At 41.7% G+C, this 20,576-nt stretch overlaps 1 protein-coding gene across 1 annotated transcript in view; it reads left to right on the forward strand.

Annotated features, from left to right (window-relative positions):
- Positions 1-212: 212 nt before the first annotated feature.
- Positions 213-20,576, forward strand: part of tmem135 (transmembrane protein 135) — a 310,377-nt gene continuing 290,013 nt past the window's right edge. Inside the window, exons 1-3 of the mRNA XM_055637254.1 lie at positions 213-547; positions 11,105-11,232; positions 15,784-15,876. Of these exons, the coding sequence (XP_055493229.1) occupies positions 407-547; positions 11,105-11,232; positions 15,784-15,876 (362 nt within the window). The 5' untranslated portion in view covers positions 213-406. The remainder of the gene's footprint in view (positions 548-11,104; positions 11,233-15,783; positions 15,877-20,576) is intronic.

The following is a 20,576-nucleotide window of genomic DNA, read 5'->3' on the forward strand; positions in this document are numbered from 1 at the left end:
AATGAACCTGATGTTCTGAGGAGCTACGATGCAAATATACAATACTATGGATGCTCGAAATCTGATTTTTGATTTAAAAATTAACTTTAAGCCAGAAATATTCAGATCAGCCTGAAAGAAACGAATGAACATTTCAAGTGCATGCTTCAATGGAGTATTAACCCTCTAGCTCCTGGTGCTGCCTGACCTGCTGGTGTTTTCCTGTACAAACAGAGCGAGCCACCTTTTTAATAGTGTTTTCTCATTCTCCACGCCTTTCCTTCGCTGCATCCATCCCGCTAGCATTGGGAGGCTGTGGCTGTGGCTGTGGCTGTGGCAGGCGATGCCCGACAGTAACCCCGGGCAGAGGCGCTGACCTTTGGCCCGTTCTCCGCGGCGCTGGCGGTCGGTCGGTCCCGTGATCACTATGGCTGCCTTCAGTAAAAGTATCCCGCACAACTGCTACGAGATCGGCCACACATGGAGCACCTCCTGCACCACGGCCACGCTGCATGTCACCGCGGGGGCTCTGCAGGAGTCCCTGAAAATCTATGCGCCTCTTTACATCGTGAGTAGGGCGTCGGGGAAGCCGGGCACTGGCGGGCACTGGCGGGCACAGGCGGGCGGAGAGACCGAGGGCTCGGCCGGTAGCGGAGGCCTAGCGGCTGATGGGGATCCATCCCAGTGCAGTGCTGATCCTGATCCTGATCCTGATCCTGATCCTGATCGCACAGCTGGCTGTCACAACACCAGCCGAGTGCATTGGGTTGGAAACAACTAATGTTTATCAACAACAACTGAAAAGCCTTATGTTTGTTGACATGGATGTCATTACAATTGAATTATGGGAGAGTGAACTTTCATTTAGCCCCTGTACAATCAAGTCATTGTTGGTGAGATGAAATAACATGTTGCGATTTATATTGCTTATTTGTGTTCTGCAAGAGTTGTACCTTGCTGGTTGAGTGCTAATCCAAAGCTTTGCTGCATGATTGTTCTGGCATTGGCAGGGTGAAAGAGGGTAGGTAATTGGTTGTGAATTGTTTTATTAAATTGTACTCAACTACAGAATATAGAGTAAATTCGTAACAACTTTGGATAATAGAAACATTATAATGTAGTTTGACTGTTCAGATATTTTTGTTTTCTCTAAAGGTGACAGGTTTTTAAACTAAAATAACACACTAGTGTAATTTCCACTCTTAACCCAATGGGAGAGTCCAGGACCAGAGGCCATAGCCTCAGAATAAAATGACGTATCTTTAGAAAGGAAATAAGGAGGAATTTATTTAGTCTGAGAGTGGAGAATCTTGGATTCATTGCCACAGAAGGCTGTGGAGGCTAGGTCAATAGATATTTTTAAGTTGGAGATTGATATATTCTTGATTAGTATGGGTGTCAGTGGTTATGGGGAAAAGGCAGGAGAGTTAGGTTGGGAGGGAAAGATAGATTAGTTATGATTGGATGGTGGAGTAAACTTGATGGGCCGAATGGCCTAATTCTGCTCCATTAACTCATGAACTTATGAACACTGTAAGATGATGAAATATTGGTGATAGTCATAGAGTGATACAGTGTGCAAGCAGGCCCTTCGACCCAACTTGCCCACACCGGCCAACATATCCCAGCTACACTAGCCCCACCTGCCTGTGCTTGGTCCATATCTCTCTAAACATGTCCTATCCATGTACCTGTCTAACTGTTTCTTATATGTTTTGGATAGTCCCAGCCTCAACTACCTCCACTGGCAGCTTGTTCCACACACCCACCACCCTTTGTGTGGAAAAAGTTACCCCTCAGATTCCTATTAAATCTTTTCCCCTTCACTTTGAACCTATGTGCTCTGGTCCTCGATTCCCCTACTCTGGGCAAGAGATTCTGTGCATCTACCTGATCTATTCCTCTCATGATTTGATGCACCTCTATAAGGTCACTCCTCAGAATATCCTCCTCACACCTCTCTAGGACAAACAGACTCAGGAATAGTTGCTTTCCGAGAATTATATCTACCATAAATTCAAATTCACACATGCACTGACTACACCGCCCAACACGGACTTCCATCTGTATATATATGTATATATGATATATGTATATATGTCCCCCCCCCCATCTCCCTTCTGTTTTTTGTTTTTTTTTTCTGTTTCTTGTTTTTTTGTGCTAAATTGTATGTATGCACTGAGTACGAGCAGCTTTCAGTTTCACTGTACATGTATAGTGACAATAAATGGCTATCATATCATATCATCTCCTGCACTCCAAGGAATAGAGACCTAGCGTACTCAACCTCTCCCTTTAGCTCAGACCTTCTAGTCTTGGCAACATCCTCGTAATGCATTTAATGGCACTAAGTGTTGGTTTTAGGTTTATGTATATTTCTACAATTAAACGGCATTGTTTGTCTTTTAGTTCTTTTTCCTACATTGTATGTTTCACTATTCTAATCTAACTCATTTGTGTGTGCTTTGATTAGCGTTGCAGTGTTTATTGGCGCTCTTGAGAAGGTGGTGACCTATGAAGTGAGCGAAAATACTGTGCATTCCTTAAGATTTTGTCTCAGCAACAATAGAATAGCATAACTTGTGGAATTTGCAGGTCTTGTATGCATGTGCACCTCTTGCTTTGAGTTGTGCAGTTTGTGTTTTGGTGTTATATCTGCAGAAGATTTTGAAGACAGCTGTGATTTATACAGCTGTGATGTATACTTGGAGGGAGTGCATCTTCAGCATAAATAATTAAATGCTGATCACAAAATGCTGATGGTGTTGTCCTTCGTTGCAGTTGGAGTTGTAATCATCCAGGTAAATAGATTGCATTACATCACAATCCTGAGCTTGGTGAAACTGAGAGATGACCTTTTGCAGACTATCCATTCCCTTGTTCCACTAAATTCTTCACCCTTGTTCAAGCCAATGTGCTAAGTCCCAACTAATGGAAAACATTGGCCGGAGATAGGTATCTGAACATGTGCTCTCAGATCCAGGGCTTGTGCCTGCCATGTTTGGGTTGTTGTGACCACGATTTTGAAACACCAGGTTGTGCACTTACTCATTTTGCCATGAGTGACCATGGCTAGGAGGATGTTGGTGATTAGATAGCATACTATGCATGGTTAATTTGTTGTGCAATGGGACTTATTTGTCGCTGGAAGAAAGGACCTCTGCTTAGTAAATCAGTGAGAATAACTGTGGAAAGAGAAACAGGCTCAATGTTTTGAGTTGATGACCATTTTCCAAAACTAGAAAAATGAGATGACAAATGTGTTTAAAATTACAGCAAAGGGGGATTGATTAAGAGGATAAAGGGGATGTCTGAAACCAAAATAATTTTATTGTCTCTTTTGGAGAGTGTGCGATTAATTATTTTAGTCACTGCTGATCTGTCTGAAGGGGGAGAAAAAGGAAATCAACCAATAGCTCTAGTTTCCTAGCCATCTGAATTCCTTTTCTCATTGTCGTACAATCCTGTCTGCCCTCGGACTCTTCCACTGCCAGAGTGGGGCCACATAAAAACAGGAAAAATAGCACATATTCCGTGTGGGTAGCGGACCGCTCAATGGCATGAATGTACCACGCTCTCCTAATTTACCTAGCTTTTCTCTCCCACCGCGCACACCTTTCTTTCCCCCCCCCCCCCTTCTTCCTCTTTCATTCCTTTCACCTCCTCCATGCACTCATCACTCACCCCTCTCTGCTCTGGGTTCCGTATTTCTCTTCCCGCCCAATCCACCCATCATCTCTTCCTCTGGTTCTACATTTCACTTCTTCCTTTCTTATCAGATTCCTCCATTTACACCTTTTGATTTTTCCACATTACCTCCAGCCTTGGTTGCTATCTCCACCCTTTTTTTTCCCTGCCCGACTCATCTGCCAATCAACCCCACCTTACCTGATCCACCCAGCACCCATACAACAGTCCAGCACAGGAACAGGCCTGTTGGCCCACAAAATTTGTGCCGAACATGATGCCCAGTTAAACTGATCTAAAGTGCCTGCAATGGATCCATATTCCTCTCTTCCCTGCATGTCCATGTCCCTAACTCATCCCATGTCCTCCAGCATTTTATTTTGAAAGCTGTTTGAGCTGTACTCATTCAGGCAGGGCAGCACTGTGGCACAGCTGTAGGGTTGCTGCCTTACGGTGCCCGAGACCAGGATTCGATACTGACTACGGGTGCTGTCTGTATGGAGTTTGTACGGTCTCCTTGTGACCGCATGGGTTTTCTCTGGGTGCTCTGGTTTCCTCCCACGTGCAGGCTTGTAGGTTAATTGACTTCTGTAAATTGTCCCTAGTTTGTGGAATAGAACTGGTGTCTGAGTGATGACTAGGTGGCATGAACTCAGTGGGTCAAAGGGCATTTTTCCACATTGTATCAACTAAACTAAACTAGATGTTCTTTCATCATGTTTCTAATTTGTGCCTTATCGATGGTAGAATGACCTTGGTTTGTCAGAAGTTAACTCACTTGCTGGATAATACTCGGCCACTTATTTGCCCTTGTTGCCACAGTATTTGTTTGACTAGCCCATTGATGGTGAGGTATTCAATGACGATGATGGCATTGACCGCCATGCGTGATTAATTAAACATTCATGTTGGAGGTGATCATAGTTGGAGGTGACTTTCTGTCTGAAGAAGGGTCTCGATCCAAAACATCACATATTGCTTCTATCCAGAGATGCTGCCTGTTCCGCTGAGTTACTCCAGCAGTTTGTGTCTATTGTGTAAACCAGCATCTGCAATTCCTTCCTACATATTTTAATCATTCATCCTGCTGCTACTCTGACCTTGGTTTTGGCCTCCCATACTGTTCCAGTGAATCCCAATGTTAGCTCGAGGAACAACACATCTCTTGTGGAGACCTAATGCAGTCTTAGTTTAGTTTATTGTCACGTGTACCGAGGTACAGTGAAACGCTTTTTGTTGTGTGCTAACCAATCAGCAGAGACAATATATGATATGCAATCAATCAATTTACAGTGTATAGATACATAAGGGAATAGCGTTTAGTGCAAGGTAAAGCCAGCAAAGTCCGGTCAAGGATAGTCTGAGGACATCAGAGGTAAATAGTAGCTCAGCACTGCTCTCTGGTTGTGGTAGATGATCCTTCGGGACTTTATATTGTATTCACCAATATCGGATAACCAGCCCAATTATGTAGGTATCTACAATATTTCACCAGTCACTTCTTATATGACCCACAGCAATACCCTTCAGTAAGCTGTTTGCAGATGAGCCCAACTGTAAAACGATCACAGATGAGAAATAACATCATGAGATATACACAAAATGCTGAAGTAACTCAGCAGGTCCGGCAGCATCTCTGGAGAAAAAGTATGGGTGTCATTTCGGGTCGAGACCCTTCTTCGTTCAGTCTGAAAAAGAGTCCTGATCCAAATCGTCATCCATACTATTTCTCCAGAGATGCTGCCTGACCTGCTGAGTTACTCCAGTACTTTGTGTCCATATTTGAGATAAACCAGCATCTGCAGTTCTATTTTTCTCTCCCTTATTGCGGCGATCCTTGCCAATATTACGCCCATGAAAGAGAGACCTTCCCTTTGGGCAAGCAGAGCAATAGTGAGCCATTGAATGATTGATTGGTTTGTTGTTATGATTAGCTGGCAGAAGAAGCCGGACAATTCCAGTGATTCTTCATGACCTGCAGTGTGTTTCAGAGCTACCTTTTAAACAAAGAAAATAGTTCAGTTTCACAGGGTGAGTATGTGATTAAATTTGGTTCAGTTCAGATTCAAACATTTGAAATATTTGCATGTGTGGGAAAGAATGGGCTCAGCTGTAATAACACTTCAAGTTTCATTAGCTGGGCCCCTGCGACAATTAAAAATATAATGAAATCTTGATCTCCCCCAAATTAATTGGCATTACCGTTCCAGTTGTCCTACAATAATGGTTGTTTTGTTCCCCCCAACATTTGTCATATTTTAAATTTCATTTTTGATTCAAACCTCCCCTGGTTACTGCAATTTATTTCTATCATTTTGAAACCTGCTATTCGTGAACCACCTACAAACAATCAGCCCATTTGTCTCACTCCTTCCTTCCCTGCAACGGGATTTCAAATTTGGCTAATTGGCTTATTTGCCAATTCAACAAGTAGTTCTGCAATAATGAGTGTTTCCATAATGCAAATTAGATATAGTACGATTGATGAATTAGGGAATGCTATTTGTATTAGTTACAATGCAATTTTGGTAGGGAACTGGAGAGCCACTTAAGTTACTTTGGAAATTGGCAAGTAGTGAAAAGCCGTCTTGGGGGTGGGGGGGTAATCATTGTTGGAAGAAAAGCCTCATTACACATAACCTCCCCTAGTAATCAGACACCATTGTTTCTCAAGAATACAGCTGCTAGTTTCACCATGGGAGGCCATTGTAATTGACAAACAATTAGTCCTATTGACCCTTGTGCAATGGTTACTCTATTAAACAATATAACATAAAGCCTTTAGTGTTTTTTAGCTTGCAGGAATAAAAATAAACCTGTTGTCATTAAAAATACCTTTAATTTTTGAAAACATTTTTGAAAGATAACCTTCTTATAGAGAATCTGAAACTCTAGCCCCTAAAACCCCCATTTCCATTGACATAATTGTTTTTATAACAGTATTTTCCATAACGCAAGGTTTCTCAGGCATTCTTAGACTATCGCGTTAAAGCAGAACTACTTGGACGCCCTCACCAATGCTGAGAAAGCAGATTACTGGATTATGTTTCTTGTTTTACGATCTGCAAATTGATGCTGCATTATCCTGCAGTATAACAGTGACAACATATCAAATGTTCTACGTTACTTCCTATCATGTAATGATTTTTGTGATCTTGGAAAAGTTCTTAAGTTTACTTTCAATTTTAACCTGCAACAGGTTACCAAGATAGCAAGCTTCCTGTATAATCTTTATTGAATTATTCCAATCATTTGATGTTCAGACTGGACAAATTATTTTTCTGTAACAAATCTATCCTTCTAGAAGATATACTAACAAAATGAACGAGACAAGCAAGATCACAGTGAACCTGCCAAGCATATGTACTAGAAGGAACTGCAGATGCTGTTATATATAATGCACACAAAATGCTGGAGTAATTCAGCGGATCCTGGTTATGTGCTATCAAGGGAGATAGACTATAGACTGCCGTCTATTACAAACTCACTGATTTCCACAGCTATCCAGACTACACTTCTTCCCATCCTGCGAAGACTCTATCCCCTACTCCCAATTCCTCTGTCTCCACCACATATGCACCCAAGATGAGGAGTTCCATACCATGGCATCCGAGATGCCTGCATTAGAAAAATAGAAAACATAGAAAAATAGGTGCAGGAGTAGGCAATTTGGCCCTTCGAGCCAGCACCTGTGCTATTTTGATTGCACTGCCTGCAGACATCAATTAATACTATTGCTATTTATTACTATCATATGTATGCACTGCTTTCCCAAAACTAATCACAAATAGAAAGAACAGTAAAGGGATCACAAGAGTGTTTAATTTTTGGATAATGCACTGAATAGTTATAGACAATAGGTGCAGGAGTAGGCCATTCGGCCCTTTGAGCCAGCACCACCACCATTATGATCGGTGACGTTTTGTGATGCTACTCGTGTGACGTACTATCACCTCCTAGATTTTCACATTTTTACAATTTTAGTTAGTGTGTTCTTCAATTTTTAAATATGTTTTATTACTAAACGATTACTAAAGTCTAGAATCTAAAATGTATTAAGTAGTACAGGTATTTAAAAAGTTGAATGATCAGGCCCTTCACCAGTTTAAGCAGTTTATAGAATGATGATCTGTCATAGACATGCATACTGGCACCTTTTTGTCTACAACAAAAGTGCTGATTATGATGCTTGAAACAATATGGATTAAAGCATGATCACAGCAAGTGGTTGCTATTTGTGATTTAATTTTGAGAAAATAGTGTGTAAATATGATGGTAATGAGTTGATCTATAGTACGAGATGTACAGTTTTGCAGATGTACCAAGTGTTCAAACTGTACTGTTTCTCTTGGATGGCAGGTTAATGCAAATAATGGGGCATTTATGAAAGATTATGACATGGGCTTGAGAGTACCTGGAAGTTTGGATTCATATTTGAACCTGTTATGTTGGAAAGGTAATTGTAAAATTAGGTTCAGAATTAGGATATCAGTCTTAAAAACAAGAGCTTCTGGGTTATGGTCACTCTATTTAGGGGTGATGAGGTGATGATAAAAGCATAGGGAAGATTTACAGGATTAGGGGATTTAGTCATGGTTTTTAACTGGACTATTCATGAGAATAATTGGTGTTCAAATAAATTGGATTCAATTAAAGGCAGACTGAGACCCACGCTTTCAAATTTGACTTGTCTGCCGCAGGTTTGACCTGGAGGCTGTGAAGAGGTCTTGCTTGACCTGCTTGGCCTTGGTGGGACCTAAATTGAGCATCTGTGATTGCAATTGATCATTATATAATATTTGATAATGACACAGATGACCCTTCCATTGCTTTGGTAAAACACAAAGAGCTGGAGTAACTCAGCAGGTGAGTCATTGGAACACTTCTTCAGACTGATCGTAGAAGGGGGGAGAAAGCTGGAAGGAGGTGGGAGCGGGCCAAACCCTGGCAAATAATAGGTGGGGGTGGGGAGGGGGGGAGGTCTGATTGACAGATAGGTGCAGTAAGTGACAAAGGCTAGAGGTGAAAATGAGAGCAAATCATGTCAGATCAGTAGAGAAGAGCACTCCCAATTGGGCATTCTCCCAACTTCATTATACCCAGCTCATTCTATTTGGTTGTCATTCTTCACCTTTCCTCACTCTGCCTATCACCTATTGGTTACTATCTTTATCCTGGCTCTCTTCCCTCTCAATTCGTCGGTTGAGGAGTCCCAACCTGAAACGTTGTCGACCCATTCCTTCCACAGATGCTGCCTGACTCGGAGTTACTCTTCCAGCACTTTGTGTTTTATTCAAGATTTTAGAATCTGCTGTTCCTTATGTCTCATTCCATTACACCTCTGTGAGTTAAGCTGGATGCAGACATAACCAACCAAACTGGATTATTTTGATTTTTTTGGCAAGATCTTTAGAGCTTATTTTCTACTACCTTGTGTAGATATCTGCATTGTCAGAGAACAGCTGCGCCTAAAAGCACGGTGTATCACATGCTCAGCTCTGCACCAAGCTTACTGTTGTTGGAGCACATAATATTTGCTTATCTCAAAGGCTCTTGGTGTTACATGGAGTGAATCAGTTTGGCTGAGGACTGTCTTGGGTAGATGTCGGAAAGAGACTGGGATGTACAGTATTGTCTATTAGAATGTCGAGCACTTGGTGTAAGCACTTCAGATTTGCCTTTTGCACTTTTGCTTGGCTTCTCCATCGTGAGTATGGACATGTTCATGAAGCCATCAACTCATGTTGTTTATCAGTTGAAAGGATTAAAACATTAAGTTGCCATCTGGGCCACCGAATGTAAAAGATTCTAAGCACCTTTTGTAAAAAGATTATTGAGATCTAATTTTTGAAAAAAAAAAATTCTATTCATTGGCGGCTTGTCACCGTGGTGATGGCAAATTGATTGTTACCTTTACCTACAAAAGGGGGTGTATGTAAATCATGAAAAATATAAATAATTACTTTGAATGGCTTTTAAGCCATGGCAACTTTTTATCAACTTGCAGCTTTGGCCTCTATTAGTAAAATGTAGTGTAGTTAAGTTTATTGTCATTGTGAGTTGTCATAGATTGTTTGTAGAGTGAAAAGCTTTAGCTGGCATGCAGCATTTGTCCAAACCTCAGCTGAATTAGGAAAGAACAATTGTAGAGAAGATGTACTTTAAGTTTGCAAGCAATTTCACCATACTTGCAAAGAAGCTGACAAAACTAAGTTACTGGTTTCAGAAACGATATTAAGTTTTGTTCTCAGTAATTATTGCTCGGATCTCACAATACAGCTGGTTAAGTAATTTGCTGTCGAATGTAGTGTGCCTTCTATAGCCTTACATGTGACTATGACTGGAAGTGTATAGACTATTCCTTGAGCAATGTTTTCCTACTGCAACTCATTACAAATATAGATATAACATGCTTAATTTATTAAAATTCTGCAGAATTATAATGCACGCTCTCCATTATCTTGGATTAGAGCTTTGACTAATTTTTTTAAATTAAAAAAAATAAGCTTTATTTGCAATAAAAATAGATACAGAACAGAAACCACGCAAAAACTCTTCATATATTGTTAGTGTCTATCCATTCAATACTGCCATACTCAGTAGTGTTCACATCACAAATTACTCACTCATGTGACACTCTTGGGTGATATCCCTTTCCTTGGCTTAAAGAGTGACCCCGCTGGACTCATCCTCTCAATGTCCAGCCACGGAAGGACCCTAGACTGTGGGTCAACGCCACAGAACCTTTGCATTGGGCGCACGAACCTACAGTGTGCTCCTCAGCATGTGCTCCTGCAATCTGGAATGAGCCAGACGGCAACATTCCCTGGTTACACAAAAAAAGCTGGAGAAACTCAGCGGGTGCAGCAGCATCTATGGAGCGAAGGAAATAGGCAACGTTTCGGGCCGAAACCCTTCCTCAGGCAACATTCCCTTATCGCCATCCCATTCTGCTGGGAGATGAACAAGTTTTGGGCAAACCAAAGAGTGGTTTCACCAAATTGATGCTGTTTCAGCAGCACTCGATGTCCGTTTCCAAGTGTGTCCCTGGGAACAACCTGTAAATTAGAGAATCCCCTGTTGTGCAGTTGCAAGACTTTGCCTAATTGCCATGATAACATATTATTGAGATCTATTGTCAAATCATAATCTGGCTTTTCATCTTTTGGTTATAGTTTGTATATACATCCTTTACTTTAGGGTAACTGCCCATAATTGAGTTGAACCTGAAAGCGCCACGAACATACATGTTACATTTGTGAACCTTATTTTGTCAGTTTTATAGGTGAAAATGTGCAAATTGGAAATGCTTTCTTTAATTATTAAATTAGCAGTAATAAACAGGGTGTTAAAATATATCTTTTAAAACTTAGGTGACATCAATGGTGCAACTTAGCCTTAATTTAACTCTTGAAAGGTAATTCCATGTTTGTCTTAGATTGCAGCAATCCTACGAAGGCGGAAGTTAGACTACTACACTCACAAACTGCTCCCTGAGATCCTCCAATCGACCTCCTTCCTTACCGCAAATGGTGGCCTCTATATTATGTTTTTCTGTATCCTCAGGTGAGAGGTTTACTAATCTAAGGATCAAATTAATTTTGTGAGATCTGTCAATTTTTTCACGTGCTTCTTGGCACTTTCAAGTGTCCATTCAGTTTACGGACAATTTCTGCAATACAACTGTGAACATTTGGCAGCTGGAGCTAAATTATACCTGTCAGAAATTTGATGAATGGAATTATATGATTGTTTCAGTATGCTGAGTGCTATTTAGTTAACACAGCCGTTATTCCCCTACAGTTCAAGTTCAGCGTTTACATTTTTTATTGGAGTTAAGTGACACACTACCTGGATTGGGAAAACATTGCTCATTCCAATTCCTGAAATTCCCCACCACCAAGCCTTGTGGGTGTGCCAATACCAGGAGAACTGTGGTAGTTCAAGGAATTAGCTTGCTCCCACCTTTTCAAGAGCAGATAGGCAGACCAGTCTTTCCGGTTTTCTTAAAATCAAAGAGCTTGGTGCATGTTGGAATATAAGTAAAAGTGTTTATTGTTCAGAGATAAAACACTGAAAAACCTCTATCCAATTGATTGTAAATTCCCGTAATTTGGCATCGAGCCCGTTTTGGAACTTATTTTTTAAATTGCTGGATAATTTTGCTGTAATGTCTCTTTAAAAAAAAAAAAAATTGAATTAAAAGCGTGCTTGGGTATTAATAGGTGTAATAATATATAGTCGGGAAAATATGCTCTATCAGCACCCCAAAATCCCGAGGATGCTGGATTATCAGTGTTTCATCATTCTTTTCTGTACTTAAGGCCATTATTCCTGCCTGGGCCAGAGAGCATTTGCTAGGGAATTGAGGTGAGGTGGTATCTGGATTTGTCATTAAGTTCCTTTATAATCGATGATAGACACAAAATGCTGTAATGACAGCGGGACAGACAGCATCTGTGGAGGGAAGGAATGGGTGACCTTTTGGGTCCAGACCCTTCTTCAGACTAGAGTCAGGGGAAAGGAAAATGAGATATATAGATGGTGATGTAGAGAGATACAGAACAAATGAATGAAAGATATGCAAAAAAGTAACGATGATAAAGGAAATGGGCTGTTTGCTAGGTAAGAATGAGAAGCTGGTGTGACTTAGGAGGGGGAGGGATGGAGAGAGAGGGAATTCAAGGGTTACTTGAAGTTAGAGAAATCAATATTCATACCACTGGGCTGTAAGCTGCCCAAGCGAAATATTAGACGCTGTTCCTCAAATTTGCGTTTAGTGTCACTCTGACAATGGCGGAGACCTAGGACAGAAAGGTCAGTGTGAGAATGGGAGGGGAATTAAAGTGTTTGGCAACTGGGAGATCAGGTACATCCAGGCGGACTGAGTGAAGGTGTTCAGCGAAATGATTGCCCAATCTACATTTGGTCTCGCTGATGTATAAGAGTCCACATCTAGAACAACGGATACAGTAGATGAGATTGGAGGAGGTGTAAGTGAATCTCTTCCAAACCTGAAAGGTGCTGTTGGGGTCCCTGGACGTGTGGAATAAGTTTCAAAAAGTTTACCAATTTTTTATAGAATGTCATTGCCAGCCTGAATGTTTGCCGTAACTAAAGGAAAATAATCCGTCTTGATAAAAAATAAGAGGAATGAATCACCCAGTTTAAAGAATGAGAATAATTAAAGAAATGCACCAAATTACATAAAATGGGTTGATTTGCATGTTCGGTTTATCTATCCTTATATTGGTTGATCATGGAAACTGATAATATTAGCTGATATAGAATGGGAGCAGTCAAATCCAATCATATAGAACATTGGCATTGGCAGGCAGACCATGAAAAACTGTTTGCCTCCTTATTTAATGAAGAATAATAGTGAACTGGTAGCAATTCAAAGAATGATTACCAGACCGATACTGGGTGGGTAGGGTTGTCATACTGGAACGATTAGACAGCTGAATTTTAGAAGAGTGCATAGGATCTCAGGGGGAGATTTTGACTGGGTGGATGTGGAGCAGATGTTTTCTCTTGTGGAACAATCAAGAATGGTGGGGTGGGGTGGGGTGGGGGTTAGTAATTGCTTTAAAATAAGGCATTGTGTTCATTCAAGATAGGAATGAAGCACCATTTTTTGAGTTTTGCAAATCTTTGGAATTTTTCTCTTCAAACAGTAGTGAAAGTGGAGTCTGCAAATAATTATAAAACTAAGGTGGATAGATTCTTGATACGCAGGGTGGTGCATGGCAGGGGTGAAGTGTTATGGTAGAATGCAGAGTTGAGGTTAAAATCAATCAGCCATGATCTTTTTGAATGGCAGAGAAGCTCCTACTTCGTATGTTGGTGTACTTTGGGCATTTAAATCCTTGAATAGGCCTCAGATTAGATTACAAAAAACCTTTAGTGACTTGGGTGTTGCAGTTCAGCAACTGTATTTATTTAAGAAAATGATGACCTGTTTGTAATGAATCTATCAACTGATTTTCTTACAATTCAGGTGGTTTCTCAGGACTGATCCATTCTGGTTCTGTGGGCCCTGATGTGACTAGAAAGGCCGGAGTGGATCCCACAAGGTTGCCCAATAGATAGTGTTGTGGGTGGATAGTTAGTGAGGTGGTGCGCTCTATCTACTGTTTGAACGGACCATGCTTCTGCTTGTCCCTAACGAGTCAACTAGATGTTCTCGGTTCCACCTAAAGTGCTTCATTGCCACTCTGAATAGTCATGCATATGCACTTTGGGCATTTATGTAATTGGTATAGCTAGCAATGTTACAAAATTTTGAGATTTTAAAAATCAAGTCTGCAATTTATCCCATCAGATAAAGCATAAGAATAAGTTTAATTTGACACCAAATTCACTTTCATATCTCAAGTATTAAAAATGTTATGGCCATTTTCATACTCGGAAATTAGCATCTTGTTCCCTATTGATTTTCAATGGACATTACAAAAAAGCTGTGATCTTGGATAGTCAAAAGCCCATTTCTTAAGGAAAGATTAACATTTTTAAATAGCCTAAGTGTCCAAAGATTATTCACAAATAATTCACAATATAACATGATTTTTATATCTAATTTACATTAATTTATAGGCCAAATGGAAGGAATTTAGTGTCCAATTGCTGTAAATAAATGCCCATTTAAATCGGCTTTCTAGTGGGTTCATGTGAACGCGCTGGTTTAGAACGTTCACATCGCGCTGGATTAGTGCCCTCAAATGCCGAGAAAAATACTGCGGGATATAAAAAGCCCAAAATGAACTACTCGCTATAGATAACTTGATATACAGGGTTATATATATGCCCCATTTAATGTAAAAATAAGGTACATACCTTTAATTGTTTGCTTTATAAAACCCTGGGGCTGCGAGAGGTTGCGGAATGAGAGAGTAATTTTAAAACTATTATAACTATATTATCGAGGCCTATAAAACTAATAATACCTTTTGCGACCGGGTCTTGCAGCGATTTTTCGTTAATGATTTACTAGGCTGAACATCTGCGATTAGAACAGCCTAGTAAAAATCGCGTTTTAAACCCGCCCCCTCCAAACAGCGCCAAAATCGCGGACATGGCTGTGGGCAGATTCCCAATGACGATTCAGGTAGGTTTTGTAACATACCTAGTATAGCTATAAAATCAATAGGTAGGGGTGGATAGCAGAGGGGTTGATGTGGGGGAATCCAGAGAACCTGTCACATTTGGGGGCATTGTGAAAGATGGTGAGAATAGTGGATGATGTCCTCTATATTTGCAAGCGTATCACTAAACATAGGCCTCCTGGATTTAAAGTCAAAAACAAGTTCAATCCTGGCCTCGGGTGCTGTATGTGTGGAATTTGCATGTTCTCCCTGTGACCGCCTAGGTTTCCTCCAGTGCTCAGGTTTCGTCCCACATTTCAAAGACATGCGGATTTGTAGGCTAGTTGGGTTCTGTAAATTATCCCTAGTGTGTAGGGAGTGGATGAGAAAGTGGGATAACGTAGAACTAGTGTGAATGGGTGATCGATAGTTGGTGTGGGCTCGGTGGGCTGAAGGTCCTGTTTCCATCTCTAAACTCTAAGCTCTAAACTCAAGGAAGAGGAAGGCCCTGTGAGTTTACGGTCATTAGAGACATGGTTTGATTAAATGGGATGCTGCCACTTGTTTAGGATTAATCTATGCCAGAATATTATGCACTAGGAACCATGCAATATTAATCAGCCAGAATATTATGCACTGTGAAGCACTCACCTACGAGTACCAGAAGAATGTTATCAGCCCATATCAGGTCACACTAGATAGGCGTTTGAAGATGCTCCCAGGTTTCCGAGGTTCCCGGCTGTGATGCAGGCTTTGGATGGAACTTGATCAACATCTGGGTGCGGCTGCAAAGAGGGTAAGGGGCACTGACTGGTGGGTAGCTCGCTGTTGGGGAAAGCGAGAAACTAGCAATAGAGAGTTGGAAGGCTGGGTGGGTGTGGGAAGTGGAGGGACGTGGTGAAATGGTACGGAAAGAGAAGAGGGAAGTGGCGAAGAAGAACAGAATGGAAAATTCAGTTCTGTGGGACTACCTGAGAAAGGATTAATATTACTAATATTATGTTTAGCTGTTTTGTTTTCCTTCCATATCTAGGAAGCTGCTTGGGAAGTTCTATGTATGGTCTGCAGGATTTGGTGCAGCCTTGCCTGCTTCTTATTTGGCCATTCTGATTGAAAGGAAAAGCAGGTAACATTTTAATTTAAAACAAATGATACAATGGAATTTTAAGATGTATAACATTTGATTTTAAAGCTCTATTCATCGAGGGTAGAATAAAGCTGTGAGGCAGTTATTTTCCATTCTGTGTTTTAGATTTATATACATAATGAAGCATTTTCCCTGCATTACACCTATACTTTGCATCTTCTTTTGTAAACCACCAACTACAGTTGCTTGTTTCCACTACCAGTGCACTACCACTGAAGTAAACAATCAAAGATTTCACAACACACTAGAGAAAACTAGCCATACAAATTGTATATGCATTATGAAGCATTTTACCTGAAAATACTTCATAATGCACATACATTCTTTATTGGTAGTTTTCTCCCATCTTGCATTGGGAAATTCTTGATTGTTGCAATTGTGAAGCTAGAGAAAGGAATGTAGGTGGAATCATATAATCATATAACCATATAACAATTACAGCACGGAAACAGGCCAACTCGGCCCTTCTAGTCCGTGCCGAACACTTATTCTCCCCTAGTCCCCTAGTTATGCACTCAGACCATAACCCTCCATTCCTTTCCCGTCCATATACCTATCCAATTTATTTTTAAATTATAAAATCGAATCTGCCTCCACCACTTCCACTGGAAGCTCATTCCACACAGTTACCACTCTCTGAGTAAAGAAGTTCCCCCTCATGTTAACCCCTAAACTTCTGTCCCTTAATTCTCAAATCATGTCCTCTTGTTTGAATCTTCCCTACTCTCAATTGGAAAAGCTTATCCACATCAACTCTGTCCATCCCTCTCATAATTTTAAAGACCTCTATCGTCCCCCCTTAACCTTCTGCGCTCCAAAGAATAAAGACCTAACTTGTTCAACCTTTCTCTGTAACTTAGTTGCTGAAACCCAGGCAACATTCTAGTAAATCTCCTCTGTACTCTCTCTATTTTGTTGACATCCTTCCTATAATTAGGCGACCAAAATTATACACCATACTCCAGAATTGGCCTCACCAATGCCTTGTACAATTTTAACATAACATCCCAACTTCTATATTCAATGCTCTGATTTATAAAGGCCAGCACACCAAAAGCTTCTTTACCACCCTATCTACAGGAGATTCCACTTTCAGGGAACTGTGCACAGTTATTCCTGGATCCCTCTGTTCAACTGCATTCCTCAATTCACTACCATTTACCATGTACGTCCTATTTTGATTTGTCCTGCCAAGATGTAGCACCTCACACTTATCAGCATTAACCTCCATCTGCCATCTTTCAGCCCACTCTTCCAAATGGCCTAAATCTCTCTGTAGACTTTGAAAATCGACTTCATTATCCACAACACCACCTATCTTAGTATCATCTGCATACTTACTAATCCAATTTACCACACCATCATCCAGATCATTGATGTACATGACAAACAACAGTGGACCCAACACAGATCCCTGTGGCACCCCACTAGTCACCGGCCTCCAACCTGACAAACAGCCATCCACCGTTACTCCCTGGCATCTCCCATTCAGCCACTGTTGAATCCAACTTGCTACTCCACCATTAATACCCAACAATTGAACCTTCTTAACAACCTTCCATTTTTAAATAGGTGTGAGTTCAGGTGGGGTATAAGGGGGAAACTTATATACGGGAAAGGGGGAAGGGCGATGTAGTTACCTAAAATTAGAGAATTCAAGGTTCATGTCATTGGGTTGCAAGCTACCCAAGCGGAAATATGATGTGTTGTTCCTCCAGTTTGCATGTGGCCTCACTCTGGCAATGGGAGAGACCAAGGATAGAAAGGTCAGTATGGGGAATGCGAAGGGGAGTTAAAGAGATAGGCAACCAGGAGATCCAGCAGGACTTGGCAGACCGAGCTTAAGTGTCAGGAAAATTGGGTGCAGTAGATGAGGTTAGACTAGATGTACGTGAACTGATAGTGGTTGTTCTGAAAATGCACTTAAGTTCCCTGAAACTTCACATCTGACCTTTGGTAAGAATCAGCTGTGGAGCTCATCAGCTGAAGCTGATGCGTGCATATACAGTCAGCATATAAATCATCAGAAATAGTGGAGGAGCAGTCCACATGGTCCACGGGGACGTCTCTGTCATTCTTGGATAGATCATTGGCGATCTCTACTTCAAGTTTAGATTTTTGCCAATTCCCTAAATTCTATGAAAGCAGTGCAATTTATCAGAATGTGTGATATCATGTTCTTCGTTGACAAAATGTGCAACTATCTAGCTATAGAAATCAAAATGTGATTGTCTTCATTATACTGTAAAATATAAGCATTGACTTTGAATTTAAAGATGCTAAGTAGAGCTTTTATCCAGTTTTAGGAGGCTTTTTTACTTGGATGTAAACAACTAGGCTGGCACAGTGGCACAGCTGGCAGAGCTGCTGCTTCGGTGCCAGTAACTCGGGTTCCATCCTGACCTCGGATGCTGTCTGTCTGGAGTTGCCATGTTCTCTCTGTGACCGTGTACATCAGTTTCCTCCCACATTTCAAAAACGTGTGGGTTTGTAGCTTAAGTAGCCTCATGTAAATTGCAGGGAATGGATGAGAAAGTGGGATAACAGAACCTTTGAGAACAGACGATCGAAGGTCGGTGTGGACTAGGCGGACCAAAGGGCCTATTTTCATGGTGTATGTTTCAATCAATCAAAACTTACGACTAAAGTATAGCTGAAAGTAGATCATTTTTGGAACCCTGATTTAGCCTTTGGAAAAATGTGTTCTCACCAAATTGCTTATAAGTGCAAAAAAATGTGAATGCTGCAAGATTAATTTTGTTAAGAGCCTACTTTTGATTTTGTAATATTCTATCACAATGTCCATTTAAGATGTTTAAAATTATTGATGTTTTGCTTGTTGATTTCATGCCTGCCAGAGCATAGCAACTGTTATTTTTGTATGCTGCAACATTTGTCTCCTATGACGCACAGCATTTCTGAGAAGATTTTTAACGCTGACCTATTAAAAAGCAAATCTAAATGGGTGGAAGTTGAAATTTAAGTCCAGGGTCCGCATACCGTAAGTGTGAATGTCGTTCCCGTTAACGGCCGAGAGGACGGGTCCTACCTACTGACGTGGTTATCTCGGAAGGTCGGTAGCAGGATGCTGGCTATGGCACCAAAGTCGACCAGGAAACGGTGGCCGGAGTGGCTATCACGGAAATAGATGCGTTAGTTTGGGCCGATCACGTTCGCCTCTATGGGCGATCGGCCGAGGCATTTCCCTGAAACGAACAGGGGCTTCGGCATCTTCGGGCTTCCACACCGTAACGAAGATGGTAGTAGCACCAACATCGTCGGCTGTACGCCTTTGGCTGCGGCAATGCTTCTTTGGCGCTGGGCAGATCCTGACCTTCGTCCGGATGTCGTCTCGGTTGCACCCGCGCCGTGGTGAAAGAACAAACGTCCCGCCGTCTGTGGGTCCACAAGTCGTCGGCCCTCTCCGCGAGGTGCTGGGGATCACTGAAATCGGCTCCGGCGAGCATCAAACGGACCTCTTCTGGCATCTGCTCCAAGAACGCTTGTTCAAATAGTAGACACGTGTGGTGTCCATCCATCAGGGCCAGCATCTTCCCCATGATGGTGGATGGACTCCAATCGCTGACACTGTCCATGTGCAGGATCTTCGCTGCCCTGTCTCTACGGCTGAGACCAAAGGTATGTAACAGCAGGGCCTTCAAACCTTCGTACTTTGCGATCGTCGGTGGGTCTCTAATATACGGCAACAGCCTCGAGGCACAGTCCTGTGGCAGAGCTCCTACCACAAGGAAGTACATTGTGTCGTCCGCAATTATTCGATGCAGATGGAACTGTGCCTCAACATGGGCGAACCACACCTGAGGTTGATCTGGCCAAAAGGAAGGTAGCTTGAAGCCCGGTGAGCCCTGCCTCGTGCTGGCCGATTCTGCGGAGACTTAGTCCTCCTGCATGATCTCTTGTCTAATGACTGCTAGACAGGTTGGGGTCACCAATTTGGCAGATGCAAAGACGACAACCAAGTTTTCTGAACTGATTTATTAACACAATCACTCCTTGGCATACAGGTCTCTGCAAACGTATCTGACCACAACGGTGGTCAACAAACAACTGGGGCGCGAAAGTGAAATCGTGCGAAAACAGCAGCCCCTCCCGAGTCACGTGACCGCGGCATCCGATCGCCGGGATCGATACCTGCGTGCGCCAGCAGGCGCCGCTACAATATTTTCGTTCATTTATGAGTCTTCACGATGAATTTCGGTATTATGTTGGCCTGTGTTGAAACTGTTAGTTTCCCCAAACTCATGGTGAATTTGTGAATGGCATTACTTTGTTGCAAAGAGATTCTAAGCTTTGAAACATGTACTAACATAGAATATTGGAACAATACAGCTCGGGAACATTCTCTACAGCTCACAATATCTGTGCCGAATATAATACTTAATTAAATGGGAATTGTTAGGTATCTGCAAGATATCAGAGAGGAATGTGAGTATAATTCTGTAATAGTGGATTTGCCAAAAGTTAGAAGCTGCTGGCTGTCACCGTCAGGCCCATCCCAGGCAGCTGCTGGGCTCTCTGAGCCTCTATTTAGTGAGCTCAGACCAGTTGAGGGCTTGGACGCTGTTGTGTGTGACTTCCTTTTGCCTTTGCACTTCACGCTCTTACTTACACGCTTTCTCTTTCCCTCCGGTGCTCCTTAGCTTCCCAATGGTGGCACC

The sequence above is a fragment of the Leucoraja erinacea genome, chromosome 6 (genome assembly GCF_028641065.1).
Source record: "Leucoraja erinacea ecotype New England chromosome 6, Leri_hhj_1, whole genome shotgun sequence".
Classification (NCBI taxonomy): domain Eukaryota; kingdom Metazoa; phylum Chordata; class Chondrichthyes; order Rajiformes; family Rajidae; genus Leucoraja; species Leucoraja erinaceus.